Here is a 26,465-nt window from a genome sequence, read left to right as displayed (position 1 = left end):
GAATCTGTATCTTTCCTACATAGCATTTGCAAGTTGTGGTTTAAAAATGGTATAAATTAGTATTTTTGTTTTGCCAACTATCCCAAAGGGCTAGTGTGAATAATTAAACGTTTTATAGACAGGATATACTGGTAGTTCCTTAATATTCCTTGATTATTTAGGCTAGAGGCTTACAAACTTTAGCGTTCATAACAATCACTGGAAAACTTATTAAAACTCTGGTTTCTGAGCTCTATATCCAGAGAATCTGATTCAGTAGGTTGGGGTGGGGCCATAAATTTGCCTTTCTTACAAACTCCCACGATACGCTGATGCTGCTGGGTCTTACGATCATACTTGGAGAACCACTGACCTGGGGTACAGAAGAGACTTATTTGTAACAAGGCTTCCTTTAATTATTTATTTTGCGTTTCAGTAAATAAAACTCAGGCTGATGAGGTATCAGATAAATTCCCTTAAGCCAAAATCATTTCTTAGTAAAGTGCTACATTAACTCAATTGTAAGGTAATTGTAAATTGGATTTGCTTTGAGTTAGTTCCTACAGCCCCAAATTTCAGGACAACTAACTCCACGGAATTTATTCACCTGTCCTATTTTTAGAATTGCACTGTGTTCTGGCTTGCCAGGAGGGGCAAGGGTCGCCCGAGCCCTGCCGCTGGAGCTCAAGGCTAGGGTTACTTCTTTACTTGCATTATCAGAGGCAGCACGTCCAGCTTGACAAACTCTGCAGCTCCTGATAGGGAAACGCGTGGGCACCAATCTAGGAGACCAAACCCGACCTGTTGCAGTCGGCCAACTCAACTCCATCTGTGAGTCTTCTCCAGGGCCCCTCGTATTGTACTGAGAGCCAAGGAGGGGCGAGAAGGAGCCCGTGAAGGTGCTCAGCGGGCAGGTTCAGATCCGCGGGAGATCACGCAGCGAGTCTGCGCCTGCAACCGCCGCCTCCGAGCAGTCGCGGGATTGCCGCCTCACAGGGAGCCACTCGGCCCAAGGACCAACCCAGCTCGAGATCTCTATATCTGGAGAGGCTCTGCAGGCTGGCATTCAAGCCCGCGAGCTCACCCATTCATCTCAGCCTACTCCATCGTCCTCAGGCTTGCGAAGATGTCGGCCAAGGCCGAAGTCGGCTTAGCGAAGGAGGCTTCACGGCAGATCCTGGCCGGCGGTTCCGCTGGTAAGGCCGCGCCGCCCCGCCCCGCCCCGCCAGGGGCTAGTCGCTTTCCCTTTGGGTGTCCCGAAAACGTTTCTCAAACAAGTCTCTCATCCGACTTTTTGTCTCCTTCCTCTAAATTCTGCGCTGCCGGCGCAGAGCCTGAACCCGCCGAGCCCGAGAGCAAAGGAGTCCGGGGGCGGCGGCGGGCGTCGGGGTGCTCGGGGTTAAGTCGCCGAGGCGCCCGCGGCGGCAGCTCTCGAGTTCCCCGCCTTCTCGGTTCCTAGCCTGAAAAGCAAGGAAGGCAGCTCCGAGGCCTGCAACTTTGAGGAGGCTTTTGCCTAGCTGGCTATTTTCCTTGAAATGATCCAGTTTCTGTCAGACTTAGATTTGCTATCAGTTGTAGCCTCTTTCTTCTGACTCAGATCTTGCATAACTCCTGCCTCCCTCATTAAAATGTGTACCTCCGGACTCCACAGGTCTTTTTGCATACTGTGTTTGCTTGGGGCTATTCGTGCCGTAAATAGGCATATTAAAATTAAATGCATATGTTAACACATATAAACACCTTTGATATAATGGGCTCACATTAATTTATGGAGAGTTATGCTGTGGGGTAAAAAAAAGCTTTAGAAAAATAAGTCTGTTGATACCAATCATGGAAATAATTACTAAGTGTGCGTAGGGAAAGTTTCCCATGAGATTGTTATGTGAACGTATTTTAAAGATATTTAAAATATAAATTATGAGTTGATTGAAAAGTTAATCTTACATACTGTGGTGCATTTTTATTATAAATATGTAAAATAATTACTATAATTCAGTCATCACCATAAAACGTTTTAATGTAGCTATTCTCTTATGTTATGGTAACTCTAATAAACCATATTACGTAAGACAATGACTAGGTGTCTATAATGTTTAACTTCCAGTAGTAAAATTTATTTGATTTTTCAGACACATTTGCACTTTTTATAAGGGACTACTACAAATTATGACTAGTTTTTATTATGTCATGAACTACTTGCATCTTAGGGGTACCACGAGCAGCCAGATGTATCATTTATAATCTGTACACTTTCCTAAAGATGATATTTCATTAATATGGCAATCAAGGTATTCATTTTTTTATATGTAACTGAGCTGTGTCCATCCATTATGATGTCAATGTCTCTACTGTCTACTTTTTAGCTGTTTCCCCATAGTGATGATGAATTTGTACCAACTTATTCACCATTTTGGTCAAATTCCACAATGTCCAAAACTCTGCCAACGGTCCCTGATTTACTTGATTTAGAGCCAATGATCCTGATCAAAGAAAACAGCTGGTCCAATAGGACAGGGAAGCTAATTGGTGAACGTCCTAACCTATGACTAATGATTCACAAGCATCTATATATTGGCTTAGATGATCATACTATGTGTTAGACCCAGCTAAACTCAAGGTACGTTAAAAATAGATCAAACTGTAATCCTACTTACACTGTTTTGTTGGATGATAAATATTTGGTATAAATATAATGTGTGATTCCACATGTTCTTGTAATTAATATGAATGAAAATTAGTACGTTTATAAGATAAATTAAACAAGCATATTTTAGTTATACATTTAGTATATGGAATTATTGATAAATGATGAGAGTAATTTATACTTTCATCCTAGTGAAAAAGAGTCATGTTTTCTTCTATTTAGCCAATAACATTTTCATAAAATTGCATATTTATTGGACTTTAATAAGTGCAGGCTAATTATATTATATATACTAGGGCAAGGGCCAAAAAGAAATCAATATACAAAACAGGTAGAATTTTAATATATACAAAAAAAAGCATGTGAATCTCTAGCACTGGCATTCTGATTACTGATACTGTCATCAGATACAATACTTCTGTTGTGTGTATTATATGGTCTTTTGATGGTAAAGGTTAAAAACACAACCTGGCTTTCTTAAGGGGGAAGAAAAGAGAAGCTGGGGAGGTTTATTAGAGAAATACCAGTATCTCATGGAATTCAAGGTCTGCGATGCATTCCTGGGACAGACTGGAATTAGGAGCTGGAACACTGAGAGGAACTCAGGAAGTGAACTCTTGCCATCTCTTATTTCTTCTCTTTGTCAAATAACTAAGCATTCCCAAGGCTGATAATAGGGTCACAAGTAATACTGCTGTAGCTGTTAGGATGGCTTTCCATACCACCATAGATTTGCCCAGTAAGGAGTAAACATGCCAAATAAATTCAGAAAGTTAAGTACTTAGCCAGCCAAAAACAAGTCATTATGGTATCAGCTCCCTGTGTCCCTTGTTCCACAGATAACACCAAACTGAAGAAGCTAGATGACAGATGGTATGAGCAGTAGGTCCCGCTGCTGTTGAGGAGCTACCTCAGAACCACATCCAGGCCATTTTATACACTTAGGCCGAAGTCTGTAGCTTTACCCTGAGAGTAAGGTGGCAAGTCTTGTGCTCAGTTGGAACTGGGGAGATAGATGAGAAATGGGCTTGTGGCAGTCTTCCACAAGATAGTGAGAGAAACAACCTCTCAGCAGCTCCTCACCAGGTTGCTTATCTTTCCTTAGGCTGGCAGAAATCACAGGGCATTCTGCCAAGACTCACGTCAGACTGTTGTTAAGCCTTGCCTACACGGCCTATGTGGAAATGTCAGGTTGTCAGGTGCCACGCTGTGGAGCTCTTTCCTGTGCTCTCCTGGTGCCTTCATCCGTCTTTTCTTACACCTGACTGCTGTTTTCTGCTTTGCAGTCCACATGGCAGATTGTGGTCACCAGTGGCTCCTGAGTTTATATGCTCTTGGCTTTTATTCTCTTTCAGTTCTAGTGTAAAATGCTAAGGAAAGACTCAAAATAACCCAGTGTTGCTCACAGACCCATCTCTGCACCAATCAGCTATAGCCAATGGCCATGTAGATGATTGGGAGTGAGGTGAGCTGGGAATCTCGTGAGATTATTTTTCAGAGTAGCTGTACACCTCATGAGATGGGCAATAGGTGTCTTTTATAATGATATATGCCTTTTATTAAAATATGGTTTGTAATATTTTTATTTAAAAGACCAAAGAGACTGATGCACTGACATTTGTTTTGACAATACACATCTAAATACTGGACTTGCATTTGTAGCTATGTAGCTGTTATATATAGATATTTTTTGCCAACAGGGAATTTGTTTTATATGATGAAAGTTGTGCTCAAGACAAGTCAATATGCACTGGAGTTTTACAGGCTTGTAGTCTGCACTCTCAGCTTCAAGTAATAGCATAAGAGGTAAGTCAGGTAAGAAAATAGGAGCCACTGGAGAGAGCTTCAGGAAGGTCAGAGAAGCCTAACACTGTAGAGGGTTTAAGGATGAAAATGATAAGAGACCATTGGATTAGGCTCTTACCATGGATAAACAAGCAGGGGCATGATAGCACCTGAAAGTTTATTAAAAATACAGGGTCTCAGGCCTCACTCTAGACCTACCGTATCAGAATCTGCATTTTAGGAAGGTCCCCAAGTCATTGGTTTGTACTTCCAAGTTTTAGAAGCATGGTATTAGAAGACTTTTGAAAAATAGAGTCTGTAGAGTAGGAGCCAGATTGCAAAGGGTTGCAAGTTAAATCTTTCTTGGTTTTTATTGCTGACCAGAGAGAGAAGAGTGAATTTTGTGTGTCTTATTACATGTCCTCAATTTAGCTTCCAGGTTTATTTTCTACCTCTCTCCTACACATTCCATTTGGTGTCTGCGAAATAAATCTGCTAACCATACTTAAATGTTGCCTGTACCTTTCCACCATTATTCCCAATTCCTGGAATGTCTTCCCCTTATTTTCTCTACCTATTGAAATCCTATCCATTTTCCAAGGCCTAGCTTGCAAACTATTTTCTGCATAAATGTTTCCCAGATGGCCTCTACAGCCACATCCAGCTTTAACATTCTCATTAACATGTGAATGGTACAAATAATAAAAATGGCTAACATTTATTGAGTCAATACTAAATGCCAGACCCAGTTCTAAGCTTTACATGTATCAACATTTTAAATCCTCACCACAACTCCAGGGTGAAGAAACTAATGCACAGAGGGCCTAATTAACTTGTCTATGCTTACACAAACATGAGACTGTTTCTATAGTAAGTCAGGATAGGAGAGGGACTAAGAATATTATTAACCATTGACAGACATTTTTAGAAGTTGTAGAGACCAAGTCAAGTATGCTATCCCTAATTATTTCTGTATCTCTTATTAGTTTACATGCTTTAAAAGAACTTTTATCTATAAATACAATCCTTACAGTCTTCTGCTACATATGTGGTCTGACAATTAAGTTCTTGAACTTGTTGCAATGATGTGGCTAACCTTTTTTGATATCAGAGGGATTATTCATTATGAATTTGTACCAACTGGATAAACCATTAACCAAGTTTACTATTTGGAAGTGCAGAAAAGGCTGCATGAAAAAGTTACAGGACCTGAACTTTTCGCCAACAATTCATGGGTCTTGCATCACAACAGTGCACCAGCTCACATGGCACTGTCTGTGAGGAAGTTTTAGCCAGTAAACAAATCACTGTATTGGAACACCCTCCCTACTCACCTGATCTGGCCCCCAATGACTTCGTTCTTTACCCAAAGATAAAGGAAATATTTAAAGGAAGACAATTTGATGACATTCAGGACATCAAGGGTAATATGACGACAGCTCTGATGGCTATTTCCAGAAAAAGAGTTCCATAATTGATTTGAAGGGTGGACTAGGAGCTGACATCGGTGCATAGCTTCCCAAGGGGAATACTTCAAAGGTGACCGTAGTGGTATTCAGCAAGAGGTATTGTGAGAACATAGTCCCAGAAAGCAGTTTCCAGGCTCTCAGCCTCACGTGGAAAGGTGCTGGCTCGGTTATTATGTGGCCATCAGCTGTAATCAGATGGCCATCTGCTGTGGCTCGGTGGCCATCAGCTGTTACTGGTTAGCTGTTAGCCACTAATATAACTGCCATGGCTACGCTGGGCAGGTTGGTTGGTTGGCAGAGGTGTGGACTGTGGATTGCGGATCATGTGGCTGCTGCTTCCCGTGTCTCCAACCCAGCCGCCAGCAAGAATATAGTTGTATGAACTCCCCTATCTATGGCTTCATTGGTGTTCCTTTTTGGCCTCACCATATCTTGCGTTCTTGTGCAGGGAACAGGAGCTGAGTCCCTGCATTACAGGTATGTAGCACTTTTTCTGGTATAGAATGAGTTCGCAAACTTAATTGTCTGACCTCGTAGTATCATGCTCTTTCCAAATAATTTCATGTGGGCACAAGATTAGCTTTTAGCCAAAAGAAAATCCTCAGTTCATTCAGGATCTCTATGTGCACTTGGGCAGATTGTGGACTGAAAAAGGACTCTGTCCACTGGAGCAAGTAGGAGCTGAAACACAGCGAAGGCTCTGATTCATAATCTGTATTCTCATATCCTAGAGATGCAGACACCTGAATGAGAAGGGACATTTTTTCTATTTCTCACAAAGACACCAAATGGATAGGTAGCAAACCTGACAGCAACAGTGACAGAATTTCCCCAAACTTGCTAGAGCTCCCAAGGTCCCTGGGCTGCAACATCCCCCCAGGTCTCTAAATCATTACAGTGTCTGCTCATCAGCAGGGCTCCACTAGGTTTCCCTTTTATGCACATCTCTTCCTGGGAGCCAGGAACATTGTTCCACCTCAGATCCTCCCGTTCTCCCTAATGACCAGTTTGGGCTCTTCCATGTGTTTCTAAAGACTCATGGGGTTCTTATTTCTCATGTCATGTAGCAGCCTTTGAGGCCCACTTAGATGGGTATTCTTTCCAAGTTCTCATTGGGCTTTTGCACCCAACTTCAGAATCTCCTAGCATCTCTGATGAAGTCCCCTCGGGCCCCAGGGGACCCTGCTGTCACCAGAGCTTGTCAGGCTTCCTCCTGAGGGCACACCTAGGCCCTGCCCACACTGAATTCCCTTCCACAATGGCATTTCTAGGACATTCCTCCTCCTGCCTCCCAGAATTTTATATTCCTCGAAGTCTGCAAGTTCCACTGAGAATGTTTCCTAGAGCATTTCCCTTCCGTATATAATTTACATGATTACCATGCGGGCAGGACACTGATTTATTTCCCCAAATTAATAGGTGCTGTTTCCTCCGCTCTTCCCCACCCTAGTCCCCTGTATCTGGTAGGCACACACCCCACCACATCTTTAGTCACTGTCTTTATTTTGTGCATCTTAATGGAGAGGTTTTACTCAAATTCATTAGTCAAAGTATTCTGGAAACAAATTTTGAGTTTTGCACTAGACACAGTTCAAGTACTTTGTGCAGTTTGTCTCATTAATCACCTTCAGGGGGTCAAATGAGAAAGTGAAGTGAAAGACCTTTTTGGGGAGAGAAAAACCTGGGATTCATGGATAGGCTTCTGGGAGATTTAACTCTTGAGAGTATATGTAAAATGTGCATTATACTGATGGGAGAGTCCAAAACTTAAAAGGGTAATAAAAAGGTATAGGATAGTTCTAAATCTTATATTTTAAACTCCTGAACTTATATATCTTTATTTTCATGTGATTTCTATCTTTTCTTACCCTAACTCCTAATAGTTAAAATACAGTTAAAAGAAATGCCTTAACTGGCAGCATGTACACTGGTAGTCCTCTGGATTTTAATTTGGACTAGGTAATAAAGGGCGGACGCATCGGGGGGTAATCGAGGTTAAAATTTTGATCAAGGAAAATTTTTTTTCAGAATGGGTGCAAAGGGGACACACATGTGATTTGGATAACTGGCACTTTGGAAATTCAGGATTTGGGAAACTGCAATTGTTTGATAATAAATAGCAGGTTGCAGTGAAACAGGTGAGCCTTTATGACACATCAAAGGGAGGCTGGAACCCATTACCCGGTAATTAGGGAGTAAAAAAATTCTCCTTATTTCAACCACAGAGGAGGAAGCAACTCTACTGCTCAAATTAATTATAAAATACCTTTAAGGAATGTGTTTTAATTAAAATGTAGTCTTGTCTCTCTTAAAGAAAATCTAGATCCCGAAAGTATGAATTTAAGAACCAATAAAATATGAATTGCATAACCACCTTTCAAAGGATTCCTTATTTTACTGTTTTTCACCGAGAGACATTTTAAAAGTATACGTATTGTTTGTAGGTACAGGATTCAGTTGGCATAAAACAACTTTACACAACGTTTTAGGAAAGCCTGTTAAAGCATCCCTCCTCACCTCCCTCCCCCACAGTCTTAACTACAACATCTCAGAGCAATGAGAACCTGGTGTTTTACGGACAGCACAGTAGGTGCTCAGAAATGCTTGTTGACTCTATTAATGACTACATATCAGAAGTCATAAGCACAAGCCACGGAATATTATTCTTAGGGTTCTAGTCATCAGACAACTGATACTTGCAACAATACCTCCTTTCAACACTATTTCCTTTCGTTGTAATCATTCAATAAACAAAGTGAAAAAAAATTACCTTCAGGTCTAACATGTCTGCCATCTTCTGAGAGAGGCCCATGATAATTTTTAAAATTTATGTATCATCTTTCATTCCAGGACCCCAAACTGAAAAGAGATGCACAAATCATTTTTAAACATCTTTATGATTAAAGTAGTTGATGTCTTAAAATGGCAATGGATAAAACCAGGTTTAGGGACTTATGCAAGATTCTTCATAATTGTAGACTTTAACCGATTTTTCTTACCAATTGTCTTTTCCTCTTGCTTTTAAATTATTATGTTCATGTCAATTATTTCTGTATTTTGAGGTGATCATGATTTATGCTCATTGTAAATATTCTGTTAGGTCTTTATCTTTTGGTTGTTATCGATAGCCCTTGTATTAGTTTGCTAAAGCTGTCTGAATAATGTTCCACAAACTGAGTGGCTTAAAATCACAGGACTTTATTGTCTCATAGTTCTGGAGGTTAGAAGTTTGAAATCGAAGTGTGGGCAGACCTTGTTCCTTCTGGAGGCACTGAAGGAGAATCTGTTCCATACCTCTCCCTTAGCTTCCGGCAGTTGCCAACAATCCTTGTATTCTTTGGCTGTCATCACATGGCTTTCTCTCCCTATCTGTCTCCTCTATGTTCAAATTTCTCTCTTCTTCTAAGGACACCACTCATTGGATTAGGGCCCACTCCAATCCAGTATGACCTCATCTTAACCTGATTACATCTGCAAAGACCCTACTTCCAAATAACATCACGTTCTCAGGCACCAGGGGTTAGGACTTGAACATATCTTTTGGGGGGGTTGAACACAATTCAACCCTAAACAGGCATTCAATTATATTTTTTTCTTCGTATTGTGTTTCTCAAATTCACATCCCAGATCTCAAGCTATGGTCCCATGTTTCTCTTCCTTTCAAAGTCAACCTTTGTGAAAAGTTTCTCATTCAGTTTCCAACCTATTAGAAGTCATATCTGTCTTTACCTCTCTGCTGAAACTGTTAACTACTGGTTTTCATTCCTAATTTTACCCAATCTGTGTGGAATTTCATATGTGTGATTATTTTTTCTCTTTAAAGTTGTCTATGCTGTTGATTTTTACCCCTTTCTTCATATCTCATCACTCTTTTACTGTCTGTCACCTTTGCTGGTTCCTCTTCTTTCTCTTTCCTCAAAAATTGGTGTTCTGCAGGGTTCTAACTTCTCTGCTCCACACCCTCTATTATCTCCCTGAACAAGCCCGTCTGCTCTCTGGCTTCAGTATTATCTATTTGCAGATAACTCCGTGATCAATATTTCCAACTCCTCTGTGCCCTGCAGACTCAAATTTCTAACTTAGACAGTAAAAATAACATGGAATCAAGAGTCATGTGGACTATAATGATTTTCAAAAATATTTTAGAGCTAAGTTTTGAAACTGATATTAGACCCTCAAATACCGTTTTCTCTTTTTGTATAGTGTTTGTGCTTATTTTGATTTCAGCCTTTCTCATTCACTCTTTTTTTTATCTTAATAAGTTGCAAATGAACTTCTCTGGGTGTCTCTTTGGGTTAAGTGGAGCCTACCTAATTATCTAATCAATAATTATTAGGACAACAGGAAACTGTAAGATAAATCTTAAGTACTAACATGTATTGAATGATTACTATGGGCAAACCACCTTCCTTTGCTTAAATCATCAATATTAATTTGTAATTTCTTGGAGATGAGGAAAGTGAAGCCAGAGAACTTAAATAAATTGCTCAAGCATGGACTCAAACTCTTCTCTTTGCTTTCAAAGCTTGTACTCCTACCCACTACCCCACCCTGCCTCCCAGTGTGCAGAATGAGAAGTCAGGTTGGCAGCCCCACATAAAGTATTGCCTCATGAGGCCTCTTTTCTGTCTGGTTGGGTTAAATATTATAGTTGCTTTGGGAACCTGATATTGATGAACAGTCATGGTCTGCCTTTGGTGCAAGAGGCCATTTCTTGTTTTAGCCAAATCTTTAAATACCAGCGATAGCACAACTATGAAATTGTCCTTATTCCCCAGCAGGGAGCTCTGTCAGCATTCATGGGCTACCCCTTTTTTGCCAGCGTCTACAGGCAATCGATTAGGAATGAAATGAGCCTCAATCTTCAGGTAATTGGTAACTGAATCCTTTCTATAACTAGGCAAGACACCAGAGTGATTCATTGGAGCGAGAACAGCTCTATAACAGGCTGGACAAGCCTATTTGTGCCAAAGAAGGGCATTTAAATTGCATAAAATAGGTGTCTTGAGCCTTCTCGTTGCATGAATCTGGTAGCTTCAAGTTAGATGCAAGGGTGAATTCAGTTGAATGTCTGTAAAAACTAGAATGGACTATTGTAGGAGGAAGACATAACTACTTTGGAGAAGAATAAAATATATGTTTCAGTACAATTAAATGACACCTGAAATGGAATTGTGGCCAAAAAGTTAGAGAGAGAGAGAGAGAGAGAGAGAGAGAGAGCTAATATACTAATAATTTTTGAAATGTTACCAATATTTATGGATTATTAAGTGTACCAAAATCAGAGTAATTTGAAATAAACTTCAGGTTCCTCTAATTTATTCAGGAATGAGGTTATTTTGGAGCTTCCTTCGCCAAAGGGCAGTACATTTGCTTGATATCACAATGCTCCTGTATCACAATGGGTGGTCACATCCCAATCTAAGAACTCCATTCTGTATTTGTGCGTACCTATAGATGGCGCTGTCTTTCTATAATTTTGGTGATTTGCTATTAAAAAAGGGGGGGAAGTTTTCTGCAGTTAGATGTAGACGTATGTTAACTTCTAATTAGATTCTGCCATTGTAAAACATTTGGAACAGGTGCCTTGCATAGATCATAGAAGATTATATTTTTTAAAAATATAGAGGACTGCATTTTTTGGAATGAACATTTAATTATGATTTTCCATTTAATTATGATTCTTAGTTACATATGGAAAAATACAGGTAAGAGAGACTGAAGAAACTATTTATGTTGTTATAATATTTGTTTTCTCTGCAGTGCTCTTGCTTTCAAATTTAAAGTAGAGTCCTGGATCAAAGAAAAATTGATAGGCTTAGCGTAAATGTCATAGTAATTGCTTGAAGGTCTTGGAGATTACCTTGTGAAAATGAAACTCCTGGATTCCATAATTTTGTTTCTCTAAATTCTCAATGTTAGAGTGTGTATTACACTAATAGTAAATTATAAGCTTATGTGAGCGGGATCTAGAGTGCCAAATGCATAGCTCCCTTTACCTATCTGAGGCAGCCACTCAAAATACCATTTCTTATTTTAATCAAAAGGGCTTTAACATAAGAAAGTTAGTGAGATATATGAAAAATATATTTTTCTTAAAGTTGAGTTCCAAGAAAGATTTTTTTTTAGATTAATACTTACTGACTGTATTGTGGAGTTAATGGGAAGTATCAGTCCGTGCTATTGTAAAGGAACTTTTAACCACAAGATGGCAGTATAACTTTCCCGTCTTTTAAAACATTTAAAAAATGATTACTGAATTAAATTATTTCTTTCTCTTTTAATGAGAAATCTATACAGCTATGAAATTTTAGGAAAATTATAAAGAAGATGAATATTGAAAATACTTAATGTAAGAGGTACTCAGACTTAGTGATTTTTTTCATTGAGCACTTTTAGTTGCACTAAGAAAACATTTATTTTACCTTCTTTTAAGTTGAAAGTAAGAATGTGATTACATCAAAATTGGAAGGCATATCAGCAGCTTTCTTTTACAGAGCAATATGGTCTCATGTTAGCCTGATCAGGCATCAAGAAATGATGAGACGTTGTCTGTTTCCTTCATGTTTTCATGAAGACCTGCATCGGCCTACACCTTCTGTTCTTTCGAACACACATACGCTGGAGGTTAGAAAGTCAACAGAGAAGCAAAGAACAGAAAGAAAAATAGAGACACTGGTGAATAAGCTATAAAAAAAAAAGCAGTGGTGATGCTGTCCATGTGACTGTAGCTGGATTTATGTATTCCATGGTTTAAAAATGTATCTTCTGTCCATACAATAGTGGGTATTTAAATAGCCATTATCCAGTATTATATGTATTTATAATGTTTCATCAATACTATGTAGTATTTAATGTTCCCCTCTACATGGATGCTTTTCACAATTACTTTAGTTTCTTTGACTTTTTTTGTGATTAATTTAAAAGATTACACTGGGTCTGTTTCTTGTTTTTTAAATCTTATGAAGACTGAGCCTTTTAGGTAAAGACCAAGTCTTACTTATTTTGTATCTCCAGGTCTAGCACAGTGCTTAGACTACAGTAGCAACTCAATAAATGTGTTTTTACTTAAATTGCATTTGCCACAAAGCAATACAATTCTGTTGAGACCTATTTTGCTTATGTGTCATAAATGTGGCAGAGGTAAAGAAAACACCTTCTTGTTTAGAAGTCAAGTACTTTGAACTCTTTCAAGCATCTTCTTTTGCCGATTGTGGAGGGAATGTTCCTTGTAGGAATAATAGTTTTCCCTGAAAAAACTATTTTTTGACCTTAGGTGTATCAAAATGCAAATGGTCCTATGCTAAACAATATGATTTGCTTTCTTTAATGGAAGATTGGACATGTAATCAACATAAGATGCACAGTTGTTGCTTGTGTGCAACTATACACAGAAATATTTTATATTGTAAACTCAAAAAGGAAATCTGTTACTTTCCCTGATTTATATAAGTTAGAAATGGATGACACAATTTTTTGTGGGCAAATTAAAAGTGAAAAAGAAAGAAAGACTCACAGTTTTCATGTATAGGAAAAACATATAAGGCAAACATATAAGGAAAAAATAAGAAATGCAGTTACTGAGTATGAGAAAAAAATATAGTTTCATGTCATGCCCTAAATGTGTCAGTCATGTTCCAGAAATCTGTAGTTTTAGGTTAGTTGTTTGCAATCAGGGTGCATTTTCACCTAGAGCAATGTAATGTAATTTGTGGGCAGCCACAAAAATCTTTTCTTTTTTCCCTGTACAAAGTGTGAAATACCACTAATAGGAACCCTGAACCCCAGGTGTTTAGGACCTTAAACCCAATTATAGGGTCCTGTGCCCTTCTGAGGTTAGCTTCCCTGGAGGTTTCAGAGCTGTAAGCACTGGGGGATGAGAATGAGCTGCCATTTGTGCCAACAGCCTGGTGTCTTCTCCTTGGCAATGAGATAGGAATGTGCCAGAAGCCACGAAGGACAGGGTACCAGCAGGACCGGGGTGGGGGGGCATTTGAATATGTCCTCATATTCACAGAGGACCTCCTAAATTTAAACTTTTGACATTTCTTTCAAAAAAAGCTAGACATAAAGTCATTGCAATTGTATGTTAGCAGCATTAAGATGTAGAAGTAGGCATTTACAATAAACTACATTGTAGTAACTCTGTTAGTTGGCATTGCCTTAATTTTTAGTATATTGAGACTATCAATAAATACAAGAGTCTTAGGTCTCTTTCAACCTCTGAGAGACTCTGGTCCTATGGGGCAAGGGTAAATTGGTTCTAGATGTTCTCACTCCAATTGTTCCTAGTACATATTTGTGCAATGAATAAATGGATGGAGGATGGATTGGATGGATGGATGGATGCAGAGGAGGACCAAAGGGTAAGTATAAACCAAAGAACTATAATAAAGGAGACATCAAGGTTGGAGAAAATGGCGGTTGCGGTGGTCATTAGCATGTACAGGTTGTCAGCAAATCAACTATTTCTGCATTGGAAAATGGCTGTATTTTTTGGTTATGAATTTATGCATTCTTGCATTTGAATAAACATGAGGGAAGTCACACTTTTAATATATATTTTATTAACATTGTATAGCTAAGAAAATAACCATATATTGAATTAAAGGAAAATGTTTTAATTTTTATATTTATTAACCTGTAATGACATATTTATTTAAATATAAGAATGCGTAGTATTGATTGTGAAATAAAACTTGATGTAGAACAATGTCAGATATTAAATCATGCTCTTCTTATTTCTATCAATAGTTGATAAGCTCCCTGAGGATAAGACTCATGCTCTGTTTGGTACCCTACTATGTCTCCAGTACCTAAAACAGAACCTATCGCAGGATAGGTTCTCAAAAAGCATTTGTTGAATGAGTAAATTGATGACTGAATGAATGTTCAGTTTATATTGGTTCTCAATTTTGAACTATAATTAATTAAAAAATGTAAAACCTTTTAATAGGATAGTAGAGCATATATTGCTTCCTAAATGATATATTCCATTTTGTTCCTAATAGCTGCAAAGGGAGCAAAAGGAAATCCAAAGGGTCCTAGTTTTCCTGTCCTGATTACTCTAGTAGGAGTCAATCTTGGAGAGACGTTAAATCCTACGTATTTAAATTCCTATTGACTCTGCAAACCTGGATGTGTTTTCCTGGATCTTGATTATGCATGGATGTAGACCTGTTTCTTTCCAATACTTAGTCTATACTTCTTGTAATCATCCGGCAAAACTATCTGTTAAGTTGTTTACTGTTTAAAGTAGGTTCATTTTCTCAAATTCAAAGGCCACTGTATTAGTTGTATTTTTTTTATAGTCAATTTTTCTACTTGTCCCACACTCCCCCAGGAACAGCTGAGTTACTCCCACATGTGTTCCAGACACAAAGAGAAACATGTGGTCACATGATTTCTTCAGTAGGGTCATAGCAACCTAACCTTAATTTTTTCTTCTTGTCTATTAAGTTCCTACTCTGGTGTCCCAAAGAGGTATTTAACTCATTTGTGTGTGTGTGTGTGTGTGAGTGTGTGTGTGTGTGTGTGTGTGTGTGTGTGTGTGTAGGAAATATATATATACATATATGTATATATACATTGATCTACCTCATTTTTTTTTCTCAGATCTTTGTTTTGGAATTATATACTAGTAGTTTTCCAAGAACAGTTGCATAAATGGTAAACTTTTGACTACACTATGGGAGCTAAACAATGAAATAGGTACAACTGAGATCAACAGAGAGGTAGAAAATAGTGTATCCCATCAAGAGGTATCCATGTTGTAATAGTGAACTTTACTTTACAAAAAGAGCAGAGGTAATACAGGGAGCTGGTGTTCTGAGAGGATTCTGAGGCCTTCCCACCTGGCCTCGGATCTGACCCCTACTCACTACCGTGTTTCCCTGAAAATAAGACCTACCCGGGCAATCAGCTCTAATGCATCTTTTGGAGAAAAAAATTAATATAAAACCTGGTATTATATTATATTATATTATATTATATTATATTATATTATATACCCAGTCTTATAGTAAAATAAGACCAGGTCTTATATTAATTTTTGCTCCAAAAGACACATTAGAGCTGATTGTCTGGCTAGGTCTTATTTTCAGGGAAACATGGTAGATGTGTTACCTTGGGTGGGCAATTTAACATTTCTGTGCTTCATCTGTAAAATAGAGATACACTGCAATCTACTTATAAGGTCATTGGAAGGATCATATGGGTTGATACATGTAAAGTGCTTATAATTATGCCCACCTCTTAGTGTTAGTTATTATTAATGGAGAGGGAAAACATAAAAGTATCTAGGTATATTCCAAACACTTTAAAATATCTTCAAAAATGAGTGACATATTTTATGAACATATGCTAACTATAATTCTGTCTTACAATTTACAATGGCAACTGTAATTTTTTTGTTTACCTTCTAGATACCTAATCTTATTTTTATTTATTTCTAATTTGGGATGATAGCGTTTTGTTGCTCTCAAAACTGGATACCATTTTAGTTTTCACCAGATGAAATGGTTTTTCCATTCCCAAAATGGAGTTATTGGGTTGGTTCTAGAAATTTCCTTTCCAATATTCCACAGAGGCCAGTAGGAGTGATTCTCAATTTATATCCCTGTGGTCACCCTATCAGATAACTTGGGTCACTCCCTTCTCCCAAGACCCACTTTTTTAAAAGAGAAAGGCATTTATATATTTGTAGGTATTCTATTTATCATTCATAATAACTTTGGGGATCTTAAAATTGCAGAATATTATTTGGAGTAAATTTTATTAAGCATTATTAATCAAGACAAGTAATAAAGACCTTGTCCTTAATGGAGTTATTTCCATATCCCACCCCAGCAATAAAGAGACCATGTGATTGACAACTGATGATTTATAGATTAACTAGGGTCTTTTCCCAGGATTTGAAGGCAAAATTATTAGCCAAGTTTGTAATTAATCATCTCCTTTTCTCATTAGTTTTCAGTATTTTTTCCCAACTCCTCAATCCCAAGGTTCAGTGCTCTCACTCAGGGACTGTCTAGGGCTTCCCACTATGGCACCCCATGCCATAGTGACTCATGCCGATGCTGTCTAATCTGACTTTTTAAAACCCTGATTTTATTCTAGGAAAATTTTAGGCTAGTAGCTAAGTTGATAAATTTAATTAATTGTACTTTATTCCATGTAATAGACTCCAAACAGTGCCTTTCCCCCAGAAAAAGTTTAAATTACGATAGGCCAATCAGGAAAAGGGATTTGAGCTACCTACAAAATAAAAAGATCCTATCTGCTTCATTGTCCCAAGTGTTGGAGAAAGCACAACAGATATCTTTCATGGAACCCGAAGTATCTGATCCTTGCTGCTAGTGGTTATAGAACTATCAGTCAATGCCTTCTCCTCTTTTCCTACTGGTTTCTCCTAAACGAACAACACACACACACACACACACACACACACACACACACACACGCACACACACACGCACACGAGTAAATCATCATAAACATCAAAATTCTTTCTAGCTGGGCTTTAAGCAGCTGTCCTGTTATTTACATGCTGACATTATGTTACTGTGTATGCAATCTGATTTTCAGAAATATTTTTTGAATTAGTTCTCCCTAATGTCCATGAATTTATTCAGAAAACATTTCTTAAGTGTCTTGTATATACCAGGCCGTGTGATAACAGGTACGTGTGGCTGATCTGATTTTAACCGTGAGGAATGTATAGCATAGAAAGGGTGGTAACAGTTAACTGAGTCTGTTTGCCAGAAGGCGGGTGCTTAGTTCAACAAGTTTCACTAAAATTCGATATTTTGCTTTTGCAAGCTGGTTAGAAACATTGCATTAAAATACTGCCAAATATTGTCCCTTTTCGTTCAAACTTTTTTAACTTGAAAAAGGAATTTCAGTGTGTAAAACTGCATTATGAGGCCACCTGTAAACTTAAAACAGTCAAACTGTTTTTTCAGCTGCCTGCATCTCTGTTTCTCAGCTGACTAATACTGACAGATAAAGATGGCTTTCCCCTGAGAAGGATTGTTTTGTTTGTGGTTGTTCTGTCACTACCAGGAGGGACAGCTCCCCTGATCTGTAGGGAATGCAGAGATGCAGTTTATGGACAAAATTGTATGCTGACTAGCAACTAAAAAATAATAGTCAAATAATGATTTCATTGTTCCTTCCCGTGTCCATGACAACGGAGAGGTATGCAGCTAGACCAGAAAACTGCCCGGGACTGATCTTTGCCTCAGCTACTACTATTTTGAGAAAGTTGGCAATTGATTCCAACAATCAGACAAAGGAGAAAAATAGGCATTTCTAATATCTTGCTAATTTTTGTGTTTTTGGATCCCTGTTTGTAAATCTTCTGTTCACTAGCACTCTGTCTTGCCCCTTAAAAAAAAAAAAATCTGGTTTATGGCGTAGTTCTGGTGATGGTCAGTGGTGAAGAGTTCCCTCTCGGGCGTTGGACAGAGCTGTCTTTGAGTTCTCTCTCAGCCGTTGAACAGCAGCAGTGGGACCTTGGGAGAGTTTCATAATCTTTCTAATTTTTTATGTCCTTATTCACAAGGTAGAAATTCGTAACAGACAGAATCCTTTTTTCCTCAAAAGGGTTAAATGTGTGTGTTAAATGTGATAATGCACATAACGTGCTTAGTCTGCTGCTTGGTTCAAGTATGTACCCCATAAATTGGCAGTTTGTTGCGGTTATTTGTAATCTTCCCTACAAGACCGTAATCATCCAAAGCAGCGGTTCGCAGCCTTGGCTGTACCTTAGAATCACCTGAGTAACTTTGAAAGATGCTGAGGCCAGGGCCACACCCCAGATCAACTAAATCAGAATCTTTGGGGGTTGGGCCCGGGACTTAGCTTTTTAAAAATTTCTCCAGCTGTTTCCAGTGTACAGCCAAGGTTGAGAAATACTGTCCCCTACGATGGGGTCCCTATTATATTAAAGCAATCAGACAAAAAAGTGTGGACAACTTGCTAACATAGATGTTTTGAAAAATAAAAGTCAGTATGATCTAGAAAAAATGAAAAAGTGGCACATAGTACCTTGCATATTTTGTTACAGGTATTTTGAGTAACTGAATAGGGGAAAGCCAAATTTAGTGATTTTTTTTTAAGGGATCACTTACTATCAACATCATAGAGCAAATCTACTAAGAAAGAAATGGAAAATTATAAAATATTTAAAAACCCAAAGTTTGAATATGAGGAAGTTATACAAATGGAAACTATACTAAAGCAAAATTGTTTTTATATTTTAATGTTTTTTTAAATGAGTGAATTGAGAGAAATAATAAAGATAAATCTGTGCTAATTTAGCACAAAGATCAGTATAAATTCAAACACATCCTACTTAGATTGTGTCTGCATTTGTTTAAATTTGGGGGAAAACCACTGGCAACTCAAGAATGAATGCTTTTGTATTGCTTAAGCTGAATCAGCATCTTTAGCCATTTATTATAGTATTAAACCTTTTGGAATGGGAAGACAAAGGTCTAGGATAAACTCAGTTATATTAACTACATAAGAAAGCTTGAATTTCTTTCTGGTAATCCAAAAAACATTAATTATTAAGTTTTAAAAAATGGTATTACAAGACTTAAGTTTTCCGAAGGGATTTCTTAGCCCCCAGTTTTTTTATTTCCAAAGTTAATTTCTCTATATTTGAACATATCACATGATTTTGGTAAGCAAGTTATTTGAATTTTAAGCTTCTTCAAAAGAAATTTAAAAAAAAATTTTTTTTAAACTTTTATTTACTTTAAGTGTGTTTTTCCAGGACCCATCAGCTCCAAGACAAATAGTTGTTTCAATCTAGTTGTGGAGGATGCAGCTCACACTGGCCCATGTGGGGATGGAACTGGCAACCTTGTTAAGAGCACCGCGCTCTAACCAACTGAGCTAACTGTCCGCCCCAAAAGAAATTTTTGAATAAATACTTGATCTCGCATTCAATAGCTATTTCTTTGTGTGTACAATTTTAACCTATATATATTGTTGATAATCATCATAATAATTATACTTATGTACTACTGTGAGTTTTCCAGATACTTTTGTGTGCATGTGTGTGTGTGTGTGTGTGTGTATGTATACACACACACACACACACACATAGCCTCATTCATTTCTTACAAAACCTAAGTGAAGGTGGAGGTCAAGAACTAGGCTCATTTTATAGGTGGGAAAACTAAGGCAGTTTATTAGTAGGCAGTTTCAACTCAACTTTTTGGTTTTTAGTCAGATGTTCCTTTCATTAACTCATAATGTATTTACCAAGCATTCCCAAGCTGCAGGTCTAGGCAGTGGGGATCCAAGATGAGTAGGACACACTTCTTGCCTTTAAGTAGTTCTATACACAGCGCTGTGAATGCATTGTAAAGTTCTTACCCGGTATCTACCAAGGCAGAATACATGACCTGAAATGGTCATGGCCAAAGCTATCAACTCTTACGAGACATGGGCAGAAAGAAGGGAAGAACTGAGGTAGTTCAGAAACCCATAACTACCACCTCCTACAGTTATATTTTGAGATAGCCTTCTAGCTGCAGGATCAGTCTGGATGCTGATACCCTTTCAGCTGGATGTTTTTGGTTTTTTTTTGGTGATTTCTGTCACATAAGGGAATGCTGTGGTGTTTTTCTAAGAATGTATTATTTATTGATGCCTTAATTTGTTTTTCACCAGCTTTTCAACTACTAATGTTCCTTTACTTTTGGAAACTGTTTTGAAGATTATGCATTTTGGTTTTATTTTTAATGCTAATTCATTTCACATATTAACTGGGTTTTGAAGTAATTCTTTTGCTGAATTAAAATACTCTCACTAGACACAAATGAAATTTTACAGTAAGGTGTACAGTTTAAGTATAAGTAAACTCTTTAAAATACATCATATTTTTGCTGATTGTAAAGTCTTTGAGTGTAGTTTTTTTATCTTAACTGTCTTTTGTAATTAGCCATATTCATTTTATTTTAAAGCATAAGGAAGGATTCAATTAAATGGATAGAAATATTTTAGTTCTAGTTGAGGATTCATAGATGCCCTAAAGGAAGGAAAGTTCAGAAAGAATATTATTAGTTTTTCAGTTACCGAGTGGAAGCATTTTATGTCTTGAAAATTTTCTTTGAGTGTTTTGCAATTAAAAATATATGAAAAGATAAAGGACTAGGGTATAATGTTGAAAAGTTAAAATGTAAGCATTGTTAAGCAGCAAATAAATGAAACATATCTCTTACTCTTGTATGAAACTATTTTAACTTAATGTCAATAAAGTTTAAATTAGTTCAGACTTTTCTTATTAGAATAAATGTTTCCTTTTAAAATGCATGATAATCATAATCAAGACAAAATTTGTCCTGTTATTTATTTTCAAAATGATTGTACATGTTTAGCAGACTTTTGATTTAAATCCCCAGTGATATATTGGAGACAGATGTTTAGATGACCTCATGTTTAAAGTAATGTTATATTTGGACACAAGATTAAATTTTCCTTAAAATCTTTCCTTATAAGTTAAACTGTGTGGTAGTATACAAAAACTAATCAATGATTTGCAGTGGATTAATGCAATTCCTGTATTTTAAATAAAATTTTCTATCTTTTATGGAATTCCACATAGTACAAAAGAGCTGATTATGAAACAGCTGTTTACAAATGAAAATATTGTTTTTGGCTGGCCAGCTAAATGAGAAACAGATTTGAAAAGTTCCATGAATTTGAATGCAAATTTACCATATCATTTATACCGAACCAAAGAACATTGGTAAAAGACTGCAACATGGTTTACCAAAAAAATTCAGTTGAAGACTGTTCATACTACATAATATAAACATTTAAAATAGTTTTTTCTTTTTCAAAAATGAATTTTTTTCCTGACAAAAATCAACACAACTATAATATGTGGTTAGTATTTTGTGAAGGCTTTAAGGAGCTCATAAACAATATTTAATTTTAATGAAGAGAAATTAGCAGATAGAGCTATTAGAAATGTATAGGCAATTAAGTAGAGTGAAATAGATAAAAGATAAGATATTCTCTAAAGATATAGATATTCTCTAAAGACAATTAATATACATGACAAATGTGTGCAAGGCAGAACGAGTATATAGGTACTAGTATATTGTTATTTTCAGCAGCAGCTAGAATGTTATACTGGAAATCACATTGCTGTGGAAATTACAACTTAAAAAACCTGGTGCAATGAAAACCTTCACATTTTCTATGAAATTTTAAAGTTACAAAATTTTAAATTTTGAAAATTAGTTTACGTAAAAATAAATGACTTAAAAACCTATCTTATGAATTTTGAATATGACTCTTTTGAATGCCAAAGTACATAATTTACTTAATGTAGTTCATGAGTTAAAACTTCTAGAACAATTGTTTCTTTCTTTTTTCTTTATCTCTTCTACTGTCTTTCTCCTTGTCTCAGTTTCCTGAAAGTGTGATCATGTTTCCTTAGTAGCTTTTGAAAAATCACCTGGGGAATAAATGCCTTTAGGGGGATAGGGTATTACGTCTGGTTCTGTTGTCACTAACAAAGTGACTGTTAACTCCCTAAATGGTTGATAATCACTCCAGAGAGAAGCAAATGGAATCTGTGCAAAGTATTTTAAGAAACAAATTTTGGGGCAAAATGAAGACAAAAGGAATTCAAGCAACATAAGTAAAAGCACTTCAGATTGGAATACTATTTTATTGACATTGATGGATTTGTCTTTAATGGATGGTTCACCATTAGTATACTTGAAGTGTTCTCCACATATTCTATTGTCAGTAGTCAATGTAATACCTGTAAAATTAATTCACTGACATACAAACAGGCTAAATGGTAGTAGACAATACATTTTAAAGAAGGGTTGATGCCTTTTGGCTCCTTTAATGATGTATCCTTTACTTTTGAGAATATCACAGGTAATACTTTCTCGATAAGGCAGCATACATCATCGTGATAGCATATATCACATTGTCCCGATCTTTTGGCTTTACTCATGATCCTATAATGCAATGTTGTGTTAAAATCAGGCAGCTGGCACAGAGGAGGATGCATTTAAAAGCCACTAAAGGAGGTTTTCTTATTATATTTTAGCCTAATATATTCACATACTTGACATAAACATTAAGAAACTTTTAAAGAAATCAGCTTATGTCTATACTTCTAACAAGGAACTAAAATTGGGATTCTTGCATATGGGCAAAGTTAAATTTTGGAAAGAAATGTAATTAACAGAAGTGAATAAATAATACTTATACATAAATATAACAGTATAATATTAGTATTTAAAAATCATTGCCATACCGATTTTACCAAATGTGTAATTTCATGTATCCACCATTACATAATCATACAGAATAGTTTCACTACCCTAAAAATCCTTTCTGTTTTGCTATTCATCTTCCCTCCCACAACCTCTGACAACCATGACCTTTTTATTGTCTATATAGGTTTTCCTTTACCACAATCATACAGTATGTAGCCCTTCAGACTTGCTTCTTTCACTAAACAATATGTGTTTAAGATTCCCCATATCTGTTCATGGCTGAATAACGTTCCATTGTATGGGACACACCACAATTTGTTTATTAATGTACCTGTTGAAGGATATCTTGGTTGCTTTCAAGTTTTGACAATTATGAATAAAGCTACTATAAACATTTGTGTGCAGATTTTTGTGTCGATATATGTTTTTAACTCATTTGGATAAACCAAGAGTGTGATTGCTGCATTGTTGAAATATGTTTAAATGACTTCATTGTAACAGTGTCTCTGGTATATAGGAATATCAACATCTTTAGTTAATAGTAGGAAAGGCAAAAATTTGTTTCCTGGATTCATACAGTTGAATTCTGGTAAATAAATACTCACTTTCTGTTTCTTCCTACATAGACTGCATAGGCATAAAAAGCTATTCAAATTCATGCTTTCCCACTGTTTATTTTTTATGAGATTTCAAGGTGAGATAAACTTATAATTTTATAAGACCATTACAATTAATAGTTGAGGATAGGTCATGTTAAAAAAGCAGAGAACATAGCACACAGTAAGACTACTAGAGTATAGTCAGGAGATATGGGTGGCTCCCTAGGTTACTGAAGGTCTGTTTTTAAGTTAGTTAAAATAGAATTTAGTTCTGTGCTAGGTGTCATTGAAAAGCTTTCATTAGATGTACATCCTTCTAGCCCCTCTTGAACAACCAAGGAATTTTTAAAGCTAAGAGAGCTACCATTAATACAGATATTCAAGATGGATTTAGTCACTGAACTATCACAACTATATAAATGATAATAATAATAGTTAATTATCACAATGCCTAACATTTATTGAGCACTTACTATGTGCCAGGTACTATTCTAAATATTACAGCAAAACTAGGTTTTGTGGAATCTGTTAACAACTTCATTTTACACATAAGGAAAATGAGGAAGAGAGAAATTAAGTAACTCTTGCTCATGTTGTGAGTGACAGCAATGGAATTCAAACCCTGATAGTATGGCTCTACCCTCCCTCAAAAATCACAAAACTCGACAATTTTGCCAGTTAAACTAAATTATTAAATTGCGTACAAAAAGAGTCAAGTGCACTGTTTGAGTCAATGAAGAGGGTGCCATAGAATTCAAACTTAGAGAAGATTTGCACCTGGGGTGGAGGAGATCCAATAAAAATGATGTTAAATAAATTTGCCAAGGGACAAAAGGGCAGGAATTATGGAAGAGACATAGAATATTAAACCTGATTAGTGTGAATTGTATTATTTTACACTTGCTGATATGTTGCTTATGAAAAAACATAAGTGATTTTTATTTCACTGTGGACAGAATAATACGTTCACCACAGTGGCCAGTGCAGGCAATGCTGTACATCTATGAGGCCCTCTCTATATGGCTGCTGGCTGACAGCTGTGTTGGTTAGTCCCAAACACTCAAACATAAAACTTGTTGAGTATGCATCAATGACCTTGGACTAGTAGTACACCAGAATGTTCACAAAGGGACCTCATAAGATGAAATGTCACCGCAACAACGTGTGTCTGACTCAATGACATGCCCTAGTGTTACATTAAACAGATTCCTTTTTGTTGCTTTATTCGTAGAAACCGACAGATTCTGAGCTTAGTCTGTATGACTCTCTGTTGAGGAGGGGGGTCTTTAACTTTTTTATGTTTCAAAAAATTTTACGTGTAAAATTGCACATAAAAAATACTGTACACAAATTTTAAGTATAGAGCTTGGTGAGTTATTCAAAGTGTGCAAAGTTGTGTAGCTGTTACCCCAGTCAAGAAATAGAATATTGCCAGCAACCCAGAGGTCCCCCTTGTTCCTCCCTCTAATCATTACCTGCTCCCCCTACCCCCCCCCCCAACGTTTGGGCATTTAACTTTGGCTTTTTCTTTTTAGTGGCCACATCTCCTCAAACTCTTTTTTTCAATGAGGTGTATTTTGCTTGCCCATTAGGAGACCCCTTTTACAATCTGGCCAAAGCCATCATCTCCTTTTCTATGTTTACTTTCTTCATCTGTAACAATTCACATCCACATTGTATTGTTGCCTCGTCTAATCAAGGAAGGGAATGTCTCAAGAGTATGTGCTCCATAAACTACTGATTTTTCTGAAGCACTCACTGTCAGTGGTTTAATGAGAAACCACTAAATCTTCTTTGGCTCTAAGTCTCTCTCAGAGCTGTCAGCCAGCCGCCATGCCACGCACACAAGTTTTTGTAAATTTTAAAACATCATTTCCTTTCATTTTTGCTTAGGTGAGAGTTCCTGTCATATTCATAGTTGTAGTACCACACTTCATTATTTTTCTTTAGATTTAAATTTTAAGCATCGTATTACATATATGTGTTATAAGTAGAAAAGTAAAAAATAATCAGAGGATAGGTTCCCATGTTTATGCAGAGCAAACCTGTCTTGCCATTATCTCAAGGATAATGACCTCTGTCATGACCTCTCTGGACTCACAGCGGCTGTTGCTTTCTGTTCGTGGGGACAATCTATTATAAAACGGATCTAGGCTGCCTTAATAGCAAGACTCAGCTTTTTATTTTTTGTCATTCTTATAGGATACTATGGATATTGAGCTCTTCTTTAGAAAAAAGTCTTTTACAAGTTTTTGATAATGTTAAAAATACTGATCTCGAAAAACTTATTAAAATAATTCTCAAAGGTATTTGGAGACTTTAATGAAGGCAATAAATAAATATATATTTCTTAATTATATTTATGAGAACTTTGAAACCCTATAATACAATTAGAAAAGACTACCTATTTTGAGAGCTGTAGGAACACTGTGGATTGTCCACCTTCTGGGTGGACTGTTTTGAGCACTCTTATTTAAAATGTATTTAATACAGTGTTCTATCTCAATGACAAAATATGGGAACTGGGGAAATGCAGCTTTTTTTATTTTTAACTTCAGGATCAATTCTTTTATTATCTTGAGGGCTCATTATAATTTTTGAAAAGTGCAGGATGGTTGCTGGTGTACAATATGCTTCATAGTCACTCAGGAATTATCCTGAAAGGAACACTGGGTAAGTCTAGGTCATTGCTGAATAGAGAGTGTCATGTTTTCCATTTCCTCAT

At 36.8% G+C, this 26,465-nt stretch overlaps 2 protein-coding genes across 3 annotated transcripts in view; one reads left to right on the top strand and one right to left on the bottom strand.

Annotated features, from left to right (window-relative positions):
• Positions 1 to 714, bottom strand: part of MIPOL1 (mirror-image polydactyly 1) — a 251,042-nt gene extending 250,328 nt beyond the window's left edge. Inside the window, exon 1 of the mRNA XM_019749153.2 lies at positions 587 to 714. The gene's annotated coding sequence lies outside the window, so the exon portion shown is untranslated. The remainder of the gene's footprint in view (positions 1 to 586) is intronic.
• Positions 715 to 1,039: 325 nt separating this feature from the next.
• SLC25A21 (solute carrier family 25 member 21) overlaps positions 1,040 to 26,465 on the top strand; it is a 448,904-nt gene continuing 423,478 nt past the window's right edge. Inside the window, exon 1 of one of the 2 annotated variants that reach the window (XM_074328168.1) lies at positions 1,040 to 1,175. Coding sequence is in view for 1 of the 2 variants with exons in the window: in XM_019749157.2 (XP_019604716.2) it covers positions 1,106 to 1,175 (70 nt within the window). In the remaining variant the exon portion in view is untranslated. The remainder of the gene's footprint in view (positions 1,176 to 26,465) is intronic. The other variant, XM_019749157.2, reaches the window with a different exon arrangement.

The sequence above is a fragment of the Rhinolophus sinicus genome, linkage group LG03 (genome assembly GCF_036562045.2).
Source record: "Rhinolophus sinicus isolate RSC01 linkage group LG03, ASM3656204v1, whole genome shotgun sequence".
Lineage (NCBI taxonomy): Eukaryota > Metazoa > Chordata > Mammalia > Chiroptera > Rhinolophidae > Rhinolophus > Rhinolophus sinicus.
Note: the sequence above shows the minus strand (reverse complement) of the source record. Positions and strands in the feature narration are given on the sequence as shown.